A 13,226-nucleotide genomic window follows, 5' to 3' on the forward strand; every position below is an offset into this window, starting at 1 on the left:
TTAGCTACACTTAAAGAATACCTAATGGTTTTAGACTGCAACAAGGGACAAGGAAAGGTTATTTGTCCTTCCACTTAGCATCTAACTCCACATCAGTCACCATAATTAAGTATCAGAACAAACTGCCCAAGGAGACTGTGAAATTTCCACCAGTTAAGGCTTTACAGAAAAGGTCTGGCCAAGGTTTGTCAAGAATCAAGCACTCTGCTCTGGGGCAAATGGGTGAACTAGAGCTGCACATCTCAACATTTAATGCATGCCTCACTGGAAGGTGTAGCAACAAGAAGAATTTTTGGTGTTAGCAAAACCATCCTAGAGTGCTACGAAGAGGACATCTGTAATCTGTTTAACAGAAACAGTCTCAGAAGGCTAACAGCAATCAGTACAATCTCTTGATATCTTATTCCAGCTCTATTTTCTGGTACATCTACAATCAATGGCAATACACAAAAGGAGACAACACAGTCCCATATAATCTGTAAACTAGCACATACACTAAGCCTCAGAAGAAAGTGTTTCTTTTCATCTCTCAAAGATAATTACATACTGAAGCACATTCTGCATGGTATTAAAATGGTTTTGGGAACAAATATTGTTGGAGTCTTCTAAGATGAAATTTGCTTCTTACAAAATGATGTTTTCCTGCTTTGAACCACCATCTTTGATCTACCATTTACTTCCAGATTTTCAGCCATTTAAGTTCTAAAGTACAAATTCAGATAAATTAAAGTTTCCTTATGTTCTCACCTTTATAAAGTATCTCATGCAAACACTGAGTGGAACGCCTGCTGTACACACTCTAGCCAGTTTTTCTTTTAAGCTCCCAAGACAAGCAATCAAAACAGAAATACATGTACCCTAAAGCATATTTGATATAAGCTTTTTTTATTATCGTGGATGTTACTCAATTACTTTCTTAAGCTCTGAAAAGACCTGAAAATATAGCTAATTCACATAGCAATGTACTGGCTGTTAGAACAGCAGAGTAAGCATAGTATCAACTTTCACTGGACAAGTATTAAAGATTAAGTCTTGTAACAACAGAAACTTCAGTACATTCCTCTGTTCAGGAGCTAAGCTAATTTCACAGCCAATAAAAGCTAAACATTTTATCAGCTGTGAAAGGAAAAACAAATCCTAAAAGCATTTTTCTTTTGTCTTAATATACTAACCATTGGAATACATTTACACCATATCTTTTGGCCATTACTTAGAGAGGTTAGTCACTGCCAATATGGGTTGACAAGGGGAAAGTCCTGTTTAACAAATATAATCTCCTTTCATGACAAGGTTACACACCTAGTTGACTAGGGGAAACCAGCTGATATAATATTTTGGATTTCAACAAAACTTTTAATAATGCTTCTCACAGTATCTTCCTGAAAAAGAAAAAAAAAAAAAAAGCCAGCACATAGCAAGACAAAAACATAATACAGTGGGTGAGCAATTGGCAAATGGGCCAGACTCAAAAAGTTATAGTAAATGAGGTTACATCAGGCTGGCGGGCAGTCACCAGTGGGGTGCTGTAGGCCCCATTTTAGAGCCAGTTCTCTTTAACGTTTTCATCAATGACTTGGATGTACGACTTCAAATTATATTAGGTAAGTTTGTGGACAATGGTAAACTGGGAGGAGCCGTTGAATCCTTTTGGGGCAGAGAGGCCTTGGAGAGAGATCTTGACAGATGGGAGGAGTGGGCAATCACCAGCCACGTGAAGCTGAACAAGAGAAGTGCCAAATGCCGCACACGGGATGGGGCAACCCCAGATAGATGTACAGCCTGGGGACAAGAGGCAGCCCCACAGAAAGGGATCTGGGGTTATGGCTGACAGCAACTCGGACCTGAGCCAGCAGTGTGCCCTGGCTGCCAGAAGGGCCACCCACAGCCTGGGCTGCACCAGGCCCAGCACCGCCACCCAGCAAAAGGAGGAGTTGTCTGCTCTGTGCTGTGTGACCTCACCTCCAGCACTGGCTGCGGGTTTGGCCCCGCTGTATAAAAAGGACATCAAGCCATTCAAGGGCATCCAGAGGAGGGCTACAGTAACAGTGAAGGGTCTAGAGTTCAACAGATAAGTGGAGCAGTTTAGGTCCCTGTGTTTGCTCAGCCCAGAGCAGAGGAGCTGAGGGGAGGCCTGATGGCGGCTGCAGCTCCTCACAGGGAGCGGAGGGGCGGCGCTGAGCTCTGCTCTGTGTGACAGCGACAGGGCCCAAGTGCTGGAGTTCAAGAGGCATCTGGACAGTGCTCTCAAACACAGGGTTTGAATTTTGAGTGGGCTGTGCAGAGCCAGGAGTTGGTCTTTGTGGGTCCAACTAAAGGTATTCTATAATAGTTTTTCAGGGAGTGGTGTCATTTAACATTACTGTTCATTTCAGAGATGCACTGTTACATGTGAGAATAATTTCACATCAGGACTCCTTTGCCCACAGTGCATTTATGGGCATATAGGAGAACATCTATAATTGAACTACCTATTTTCTGTTCATTTACAGTCACTGAGATTAAGCTCCAGAAGTAGCTCAGAGATATTTCTGCACCAATAACAAACATGTATAATTGGACACAGAAGCAAATAAAAAGACATTTAAATGCCAAAGTGCAGAAGTAGCTTGACTGCACTATTCTATAAAAATGTAAAGAAAAAAAGCCAAAGCTACATGAAAAGTAGTTAAAATGCTTTTTTTTTTTTTCCTTCCTGTATTAAGGACCACTGTGATCATCTGAATTTTGAAGACCTCAGGGTCCTTTAATACTAATGCTAGACAGTGACATCCCTCACAGCAGTGTAAAGGTCATTCATTAGTCACACAGCACTAAGAATATTAGACAGACAAGAAATTGTTCAGATTCATCAAGATACTTCCTTATTAAAATACTGCACTAGAGCAAAACTTTTGCTTTAGTATTCTTTATATCTGGATCATCATTCCCTCCCTTTCATTAGGTTAACTAACCTGTAACATTTTAATGAAGTTTTTAATGCTTAAAACATTGATTTTAAATTAACAGTTGCAAATATTTACATACTAGGAAAAATCTGTTCTACAGAAATTCCCACTACTTTCTAAAGATACTTCACTTAAAATTATCACTGTAAATTCAGCCTTCGCCACTTTTGTGTTTTCATACAATATAGATTTGTCTTCACAATTTTCTCTGGTTCAAACACAAATTTCAGTATTATCTTGTTGAATTTCAAATAACATAAAAGGTTGAATCCAAAAAATCATGTTTTAGCAATATTTTGTCTATTTTTTTTCCTAATATAAGTGAAAATCCTCAGATTATTCTAGTGCCAGCTAAATACTTCTGCCAATTGTCTATTCATATGTTAAACAGCACGTGTGACTGTGAAGTGACTATTTAATATCTTTGCCATACATTCAATTTCTCTCAAAATAAAGACAAAAACACCAAACTGCATTTTATTATGCTAAAAATGTGGACACAAGGACGTTAACTGCAACACAAATTTATGTAATTTTACTTAACATCTCACATTTTCCGCATTATGTGTTATTTGTAGTAGTATTATATCACACAACCCCAAGCTAAATCCTACATTTTGCTCATCTCATACTACAGTGTTCCAGGATGGATAATAAGACTGAATGTAAAAATGCAAGCAGTTTACTTTTTGGTATCAATGTAATTAGTTCACCATTATGTTTCCATAGCCATATTCTTGGTCAGATTCCCATCTCCTCCTGGGCTTTAACTAGCCAGTGAAGGTAGTATTGCTTAGAAAATTAATCCCAAATACTGAAGAATGTAGAATTTGAACCCAGCACACTTGAGCATATTTCTAACTTATGTACTGTAGTCTTTAATAACACGCCTTTCTTTTTTGCAAACCTTTCATCAGAACTGAAGTGACAGTGAAAGGGGTTTATATGACTACTAAAAATAGAACGTTACTTTATTCCTTTCTAAAACAAATAAAAATTTGTCATATTTCTACCTCCACTACCTGCTGACAAATAAAGGACACCATGTTCATTTTTCTGATCCCCTGAAAATTATCAACTTCATTTAAAAGGTCTGTTACTTATGCATAGTTCTCTTTTGCCAGAATATATCTCTGTTTCAGAAGCTTAGCTATGTTTTACAGAGTTGATGGGATATGGAGGTTAAATGAATCAGCAGATGTGCACTGCTACTGTTAGTAGCAGAAATGGAACCGTTTATGGGGATCAGAGGCAGGAGATTCCTGGAGAAGAAGGTCTCAAGGCAATCAGCAAATACTGAACTGGGAGCAAGCGTCACTGTTAAGGCAGCTCCTTTGGCAGTGGCTGCAGATTCAATGGCCACTTCAGGACACTGGCATCATTTTTCCACTACAGTAACATGCAAGAGGGAGAGGAGGTGAGAGTCAGATATAGAGCACAGAAGAGGAAAAGGGGCCTGAGAAGTAAACTCTTGACCAACCGATCTATTTTTAGCTTAGACTGTAGAGCTGTTTGTATGCAAAATTCAGAGCTTATGAAGAAAAAAATGCAATATGCACTATAAAAATATGAATACATGTATTTCTATACATTTTTATAAGCAAATGCATTCCGAGCTTTTCAAACCATTTAGCAAAGAAATACTGAAAAAGGGAATTTAGAAAACCCTCTATTTTTGCTTAGATGAAAGTGAAAAGACGAAAACTCATTTTAATCTGTTATAGATTTTTTTTTTCTCTCTTAAACTCACAAAACTTGAGAGTTGTTTTTCTAACAATTGCAGTTGTTACTTGTATCATCAAGATTTTCAAGGGTGTCAGAAGGTTGGTTTTTGTTTTTTTCAGAAATACTTCAGTCACAAGATATGCCAGAAAATATTTATATTAGATTTATTTAACTAATAAAAACTAAGAGCTTGCCAAAATGCATCTGACTTACAAGAAAGTAAATAAAAAGACAATATTATCCACTAATTTGACTGCAGTAGCCTTTCTATTCTTCCTGGCTTTAGGCCCCCAAAATTCCCTTCCTTTTCCAAGTGTTAAATTTCCCAGTATTTCAGTTAACTTGACCATATGCCAAACAGGAACAAGAACGGAATAAATAAATATTTTTATTCCACCTGCTTAGTAGTAAGCCAATTTCCTTTCTGCATGTTACTCTGCAGTCTTCCTCTTCATCTAAGTAATTTATTACAGTTAGCAGAAATGTCTGCCATTGCCTCACTTTACTGGGGCCCATAAAACAAACTGAGAAGAGACTAAAAAGTCTAATGCTCTGTATAAATTCTTTTGGAAGACAAATACTTTGAAGCACACACTGGACCTTCTAATCTTGTCCCATTTTTTCATCTCCCTATCTTGTATGCACTCAGCAAATGGTCTTACTGGAAATATGAACTTCAACATAATAGTAAGTATGAATACAGACAATCTGCTTTTATAAACATAGCTTTAAACATTGCTTTGGAGACAAATGGATTGTCTCCACTGGGCAAAACACAACTTAGAATAATGTTTTGTACTGTGAACTGTTTTTGTTATACATTAGAGCTAAACTATAGCAGTAACTGAGTTGTTTGCAACATGATTCAAGAAGTTAAAAAGTGATAGGATACTTCACATTTATGAACAAACTATTTTCACTAGTGTTACTAGACCTCACATATCCTTTCATTTTCCATCACTCAAAAATGGACTGTACAGTTCTTAACACAAACTCACTTGTACAGGTGTTACTCTTAACCCTTCCGCAGCATTTGGCTTTCAAATCATCTTAGCAGAGGGAACAAGTTCCTGTGTTACAAAGGAACCTAAGACACTTGTTTGCTCTTTGGTCTGCACTGTCACAACCCTTCAAAAATGTTTCATGTGTTTGTTACAGAGTAAAGCATTGTAAATTTAAATTAGATATGAATCCTTGTTCTTGTAAGTGTATAAAGGCTTCATATGATATAAGATATGAAAACTATGCGTTAACTTACATTAAAAAAAAACAAACATATTCAGCTTCCTTTTGAACTAAGTTGCAAGCTGCAACAAAAGGCATATATTCTGTTCCCAAATTTACACATGAAGGCATGTAAAAAACTGCATTAGATTTTTTTTTCTCTGCACTCAGAATCAGAATATAGACAAGTATTTATTTTTCGTGACAGCAGGAAAAGCTGTGATGCAATACATGTTCTTTATTTCACCAAACTTAAACGGACATGAATATAATTTTATTACCTTTCTTGCGGTTGGTTTTTCCACCATGGTGCTATCACTGTCAGAATTTTCTATTTGAGCTGTTTTTGCAGATCCAGATTTGGGCATTTTATAGCTGTTTACTAGCTGTATCTTGTATCAGTGGGTTCATTGTGTGTCTGGAAAAAAAAACAAAAAACTACTAAAACCAATTATATAAATAATTATATAAATTACAATGTCATACCAGAAAAAAATGTTATGGCAAATGGTAGCAGAGTTAAATACTACTCCAAAAAACTAGACTAACAACCATATCTGAGTCCAAGTACCCTGTTCATCGACAGCTCCCACCCTAGAGCAAAAACCAAAACCAGAAACATAGCTACTGGTGGAGACAGTGGCATCAGAAAACCACAAAGTTAGATGCTGAAGTGCCTCATACTTCTAACCTATGCTTCTGACAGACTTAAAGCTTTCAGGTATTTGACCTGTTTGACCCATTGCAGTTCAATGTGTCACTTTGTTTTATAGGCTATAAGACCAACAGAACACATAAAATCATTTCTGGCCAAACAGTCAATAAAAGCTTATCTTTCTAGTCCAGGAAACTGAAATATTGTCTATCCAAAACATTTTAGAAAGGTGGTCCATCTTGGTGAAGTGCTATCCCATCTAATGGAACAAGAGATATATCAGAAGAAAAATATGTTAAATGTTTCAAAATATTAAAAGGTTAAAAATGATTTTAAAATGCTTTCTGAAAGTAGAAACTTTAATTTCCACTGTCTAGCATATTAATTACATGATCCATCATTATAGGTACCTGCATACGAAACTAAGAGCTCTGCAGTATTTCAACTCTGTGTCACACCAAGTGTCACATAATGGAATTCTGAATTTTCTATGTGACTTGCTCTTACATTTTTCTGCTTCAAGACAAGCTAAGCACTTTTAAAACCTGACGGGAAAGTCAAGTTGTCCTAAAAACTTATGTCAGGAACATAGCAGAAAACTGCTTTTCACTTACAACACTGCCAGCAAAATCTAGTCTGGTGCTTTCTAGTATCATTTATTATCTTTTTAAGATACATAAAGATTTTAATACAAAGAAAAAAGTTATGATAAGCTGAAGGGCCAAAATATCCTGTCAGCACACTAGAATTCTTATTACACAAGCCATGAAGCACTATGATAAGAAAGAGAGTAAAGATGAAAAAAAAGAAATACTGCAAACACTATGAATTCTGAATTGCAAAAAATAAAAATAAAAAAATAGAGAAGATCTAACACTTCTCTTCATGTTCTCTGGTTAAGGTAGTTGCCAAGGCAAGAGCTACAAAGGGCTGTGAATAAGCAGGGCAAACTCAGCTCTCCACTTAAAAGGCTAAAAGGAAACCTGGCAAATAACATTAGAAATCTAACCTAAAGAAATGCGTTATCAAGAACTCTCATCTGACTTGGAGAAGCTCACAAGCACCCATTTCAACTCTCTGGAGGTGTGCTGTTGATTCTTTCACTCTGCTCAGTTAACATGCTTGTTAAGAGTCAAGCACGTTGCTAAGCCACTACGGACTGCTCCTCATAAATCCCAAAGTGTGGTAAGATTTGTGGCTTAGCTAAAACTCAAAAGCCAATTCCAGCTCCGAGTGAAAACCAAGAGATCTAAGAAAAAAATATGTCCTACAGCAAGAACAGTGTCATGACCAAAAACCCCTACAAAGTCATTTGCTGAACTCATTCGTCTGACTTGCACTTGTAGGAGTGCCAAGAGGAAAAGGTCATGTGAAAATTAAAACTGCATTTGACTTCATTTTAAAAAGACCCATGAAACACCCCGAGCTTTGAGCTGACGTATCACGCTACAACTATTCTGAGGATCACAGTCTTACTGAATTAGTAATTACTGAATCTAGTAGTAATTATTTAGCTAATATCAGCCAGGTGTTGTTTCAGGTGTGATGCTTTGTTGCTGCTTTACAGCTTAGATTTTTGAGAACATCACAAAGAGAATTTGCTGCTGTAATAGGACCAGGGCTGCTATTTTGGTTTGATGCAGGTAACTAACTGGTATATCTTCTTTAGTGCTAGACCTGACACTCAAAACTTTCAGATTTAAACATATTTCTACCCCTCCACTCCCTCCAAAAGACCTAAATGTATGTGAAATTATCTTGCAGAATACTTGGTTAAGATGAATACGAAGTACATTATGAAGAATCATCTTACTTCCTTATTCCTTCGTAACAGGAGAGGAAGAAAAGTTCAAAATGCTCAATTCAAATATCAGAAAACTGTAAATGCCATGCTAAGTAAAGTCTGCTCTTTTCCTCCCTTTCTCCACACTTAAGCATTTTCTTTCAATATTAACCATAAGCTTATAAAAAATAGGAAGAGTTTCTAATTAAACTCACACCTACAATAACCTGAATCTTGACCTCACAGTAAGGAAAGCTGGGGAGAGACCTTTTAAGAGGGCGGGTAGCAATAGGACAATGGGAAATGGCTTTAAGCTGGCAGAGGGTAGATTTAGACTAGATATTAGGAAGAAATTCTTTACTGTGAGGGTGGTGAGACACTGGAACAGGTTGCTCAGTGAGGCTGTGGATGCCCCTTCCCTGGAAGCATTCAAGGCCAGGCTGGATGGGGCTGTGAGCAACCTGGTCTGGAGGGAGGTGTCCCTGCCCATAGCAGGAAGGTTGGAACTAGGTGATCTTAAAGCAAAACCTCCAAAAATCACTGTTTCAGTAACAACTTTGCAAATAAAATTTTTAAAAAAATCATTTCAGTAACAATACTGCTCATAAACTGAAACTGCCATTTATTTTGATAATGTAACAAAAGGGCCTCCTTCCTGTAAATATTTTTATATATACCATAATGACCACAACTACCTTCAAACTTTTCAATATGTAAAAACTGTTATATTAATCAAGTACTTGTCACTGCATATTCTGCCTTCCTTTCACTGCATTTTTTTTCCTTCCTTTATACCTACTACTTGACTCTCTGAAGCTACCTCCATTCCTGCTTTGATTATCCTTCCTTCCTGGCTTGAAATGCCCTTCCCTTCCTTCTGCTTATGACAGTGAGAAGCCCAACTAAGTGAGAGCTTAGTAACATTTATTAACATAAGCTTGGCTCCATTCCTCTTAAAAGTCTGCCTCACAGAAGGGACTGAACCACATGAACTGAATAAGAGCTCCACCTTCATGAAAGGCATGGCATCCCTATGTGTCCTTTCAAGTTTTGCTACACAGGGTTTTTTTTTCTCTGCTGTTTTTTTTTCTTTCTTCCTTTCTTTTTTAATTTGTTTTGTCTTTAAATAGTGTCATTTTAACTCATGTTCTGAACACAGTCGCATTTGCATTCAAAGTGAAAATGTAGAACATTAGCAGGTTTTTCTAGGGAAACCTAGAACTGCCTGCTTTGAGCTTCCTTCAGTGATGTTTCTTAATGCAATTACTGGTTCAGCAAGGAAGTCTCGATGGCCTATTTCAAATCATCAGAACCCTACATTTAAGAGTTACATTCTTTACATCCAAATTATCCTTCTTTGTCACAACACTGTCAACAAGCAATTCCAACACTGGTCAGATAGAGAGCACAACTGCGTTTTTCCTCTTACAAATGGATCCTTTTCATGCTTTCAATAAAAGATAAGAACTTCCTCCTGCTAAATAAACTTTCCTGCATATAACAAATCAGATACTCTGACTGCTTGGTCTTTATGTCTGGATGTCTTTCCAGCCCATTTATTATCCACTGCCAGCATCCTATTACTTGTAATACCACATTAAATTTTTCTCTTAATTTTCCACTTAAAGCAAGTTAAAAAAATCCCTATTTTTCTCATTCAGGTACCAAGGATATGCATTTTAACACATCTACAGATTATCTAGGATTGTTTGACCTAAAAAAGATTTTCAGATAACCAGCTACAGAAAACTGAAGTTACATTAAATCCCTAATACCTACAAGTTACTATATTAGTTTTGTATAAGCTTACACCTAGCACTAAGGAAAGGGCATGCCTTCACACACGAGAAACAAGGAATGTATGCAGAACTCCAACAGAGCTGCTGCTGTTGCTGAAACCCTTTGAAGAGCTTCTTACCTTCAGCTCAGTTTCCTGAGAAACTGAGGCCCATGTGATTGAGCTGCATCAGTATGGGTGATTCACCAATGGCTTTCAAACTCAAACACTACATCTATCCTTGAGCTCTAGAATACAAGTGCATTAAAAAAAACAAGGAAGCTACCATAGGGCGCCTTCACTCTTCTGCATCTCTCTTCTTTTATCTGCAGAAGGGAAAGAAAAACGAAAACCAAACCACCTTTCTTCCAGTAAGGATTTACTCCGGACTGGGAAACAGTGAATCAACTGTACAAAATTTCTGCTACAAATATTTGACAGGAGTAGTCTAGAATGTTTTGCTAAAATTAGACTTTCAAAAATGACAGCTGAGGCTACAACTACACTACTGAGAAGTGCTGCATTTCAAGAGCAGATCTGTAGAGTAGCAAAAATTCAACATTTGCCACATGTAGCAGTTTTGCTCTGGACAAGGCCTAGTGCAATCCCATGTACTAAACACACTTCAAAGGCTGAGGCCCATTCAGCACATTCCTGAATGCAGCTCTCAGTTTAGCTTTGGCTAGGAGAAATCAAGCACCAAAGCTACTCCATAAAGCAAACTGAACTACAACAAGGAGAAACACTGAAGACAGTCACTCTACAAGTACACTCCTGATTCACCCCAAGGCACTGATATAGATATCTTCTTAGACATCATCTCCTCCTCCCCACACCTCAAGACTTTCTCTCTTTCAAATTTATTTCAAAATGACTGGTCTGACCTAGATCTCAGTGATACTGAAAGTCTGTTAAAGAAAAGACGACAAAAAGTTGGTGGATGAGCGCAAGAGAGAAGCTTAAGAACAGCCAGGGCATGGTAGGAAAAAGTCAATATTCAGTATTTTGCTTGAAGAAATCCAATAGGCCAATCTGTATGTACATATTGACTAATTAAGAAGCATGTTGGTAGCCCCAGCCCAGCCACACCAAATGTTATCAGTATGCAGGTGGGAGTGACAAAGGCAGTGGAGGCCAGTTGCATTTGGCAAAAAAGGAAGAGATGTAGCACAAAGGAACAAAAACCACAGAAAATTGTGCATTAAATATATATATATACACACAAACATAATGTAAGGAGCAGAATTTAAGCAAAAAGTTATTAGCAAAACATATTAATTTCACTAAGTTGAACGCCTTCTGGCTTCTTGTAGTTTCTCCTCCTCTCCTCTCTACTCACTTTCCATCAGGAAAGGGCAAATGGCTTAAGCATTTCATTTCACAGTAAAAGCATCTCTAAGCAAACAATTGAGAGAAGTGCTTTCTTTCCAAAGGAGAGGTTAACAAACTAGCAGTGCAAATGATACACGAAATATCATGTAGGGACATGTAGCAGCACTGTCAGTTTTCTTCTTCCAGAAGTCATTATTACCTCTATACAGTTACTCCAGCACAACCCTCTGCTATACAACAAAACACATTCCAGTCAGATTTCAGTGCACGCATTAACTGAGATCATCTACTTTGTCATCTGTGGTGTCCAGTAAGAAGGCAGAACAAGAACATTATTTGAGATATTTTAGTATGGATTTGGAGACATGCTAAGAGGAACAAGACCAAGAAAATGGGACAGTGGAGAAAGAGAGCATTCAGGTCCAAATATGCAAAGATGCAACATTTACTAGGAGCAGAGGAAAGCCCAGGAGATCAGAACTGTGCTTTTCTGGCTCAGCAAGTTAAGCATCACACCTATGAAAGGAACAGCTGTAGTCTGACCTGATACACACCACACAGTATGCCTGTAAGCAAGTAAAGCTTCAACTATCATAACAAGAGAATACAGCTGTGATGAGGAAATAAAAGACATACAAACCTGAGAGGATAGGTAGGAAAGGACCAGTAAGGGGGAGAGCAAAGTACACCCCCATGATCAGCACACAAGATTATTTTCCCCTCAATGTGGAACACAAGCCAGAAATACCTATGTCGTGGCATTCCTGTGGCTCTGTAAAAAAATCTCAAGTATTGCATCCACTTTCAAATTATTGATTAATTAATTAATTTATTGATCCATTAATTAATGGAGAATGACCAACTCAACCACTGTCATCAGCTTTCCAATAACTCCTCGCGTAGACATGGAGAAACGAAGGCTTAGATGCTGCTCGTGTTTTATGGAAAGGACAAGATGAAAGCTGAGGACAGGATGTTGCCCAGAGCATGTAACATATGTGCCAACAACAGAAGTGCAGGACTAGGGCTCCTCTGCACTTCGGAGCTTAAGAAGGGAACTTACGCATGATTCAGTGTTTCAAACCTACTAATCTCCATCAAGATAACAACTGGACTTCATATCACAACCAATAACTGCAGCTAGCAGGAGGCAGGTCCTGTAAGAAGGTGTGAGTGGCATTATCAGAAGACAGTAATAACACTGGAATAAAGCCAGGAGGAAGACAAGTGAGAAATGACATAAAAACCAAGATGATGGAAGTCAGGACTGCTTTAAGAAGGTGCAGAGGAGGCATAACGGACCTAGACACAGCATTCTGCTGGTTCCACCCATCCTGTCCTTTTCTGTCTGTTCCTATCCCACTCCCCTGTCCATTTTCTTCACATGCACAGCTACACCTCCCACTTTATCTCACACTTTTTATCTCTTTGCCACAGTAGAGAAAGCTCAGATCCAAAAACAGGGTGTTTGGAGGGACATCCTCCAGATAAGAGTTTTTTCACTTTTTTTTTTACTGAGATAATTTCACTTAAAGGCATACTGTGACACTCTCACAATTTGTATACTCTCTGATCACCTGGAAATTAACAAGTCCTACAGAAAGCAGGTGTAAATCAATGTCAGCCAGTCAAGAAACAGACAGGTTTCCTGAATTATGCTCTGTAATACAGCTCACTTCAGAAAAGAGGAAGAAGATTCCTTCAGTAGGTGGCCAAGCCCTTTCCTTCTTCAAAAGGATCAGATACAAAGCTGCTATGACAAATGGCCTTGAATAGTAAGCCTAC

At 37.9% G+C, this 13,226-nt stretch overlaps 1 protein-coding gene across 3 annotated transcripts in view; it reads right to left on the bottom strand.

Annotated features, from left to right (window-relative positions):
* The window catches only part of ANKRD12 (ankyrin repeat domain 12), a 60,791-nt gene that overhangs the window by 36,046 nt on the left and 11,519 nt on the right, over positions 1-13,226 (bottom strand). The window contains exon 2 of one of the 3 annotated variants that reach the window (XM_085220772.1): positions 6,176-6,312. In XM_085220772.1, the coding sequence (XP_085076898.1) occupies positions 6,176-6,262 (87 nt within the window). In that variant the 5' untranslated portion in view covers positions 6,263-6,312. Of the gene's footprint in view, positions 1-6,175; positions 6,333-13,226 lie in introns of those variants that run through there. The other 2 variants (XM_085220773.1, XM_085220774.1) reach the window with 2 other exon arrangements.

The sequence above is a fragment of the Meleagris gallopavo genome, chromosome 3 (assembly GCF_905368555.1).
Source record: "Meleagris gallopavo chromosome 3, MGAL_WU_HG_1.1, whole genome shotgun sequence".
Taxonomy (NCBI): domain Eukaryota; kingdom Metazoa; phylum Chordata; class Aves; order Galliformes; family Phasianidae; genus Meleagris; species Meleagris gallopavo.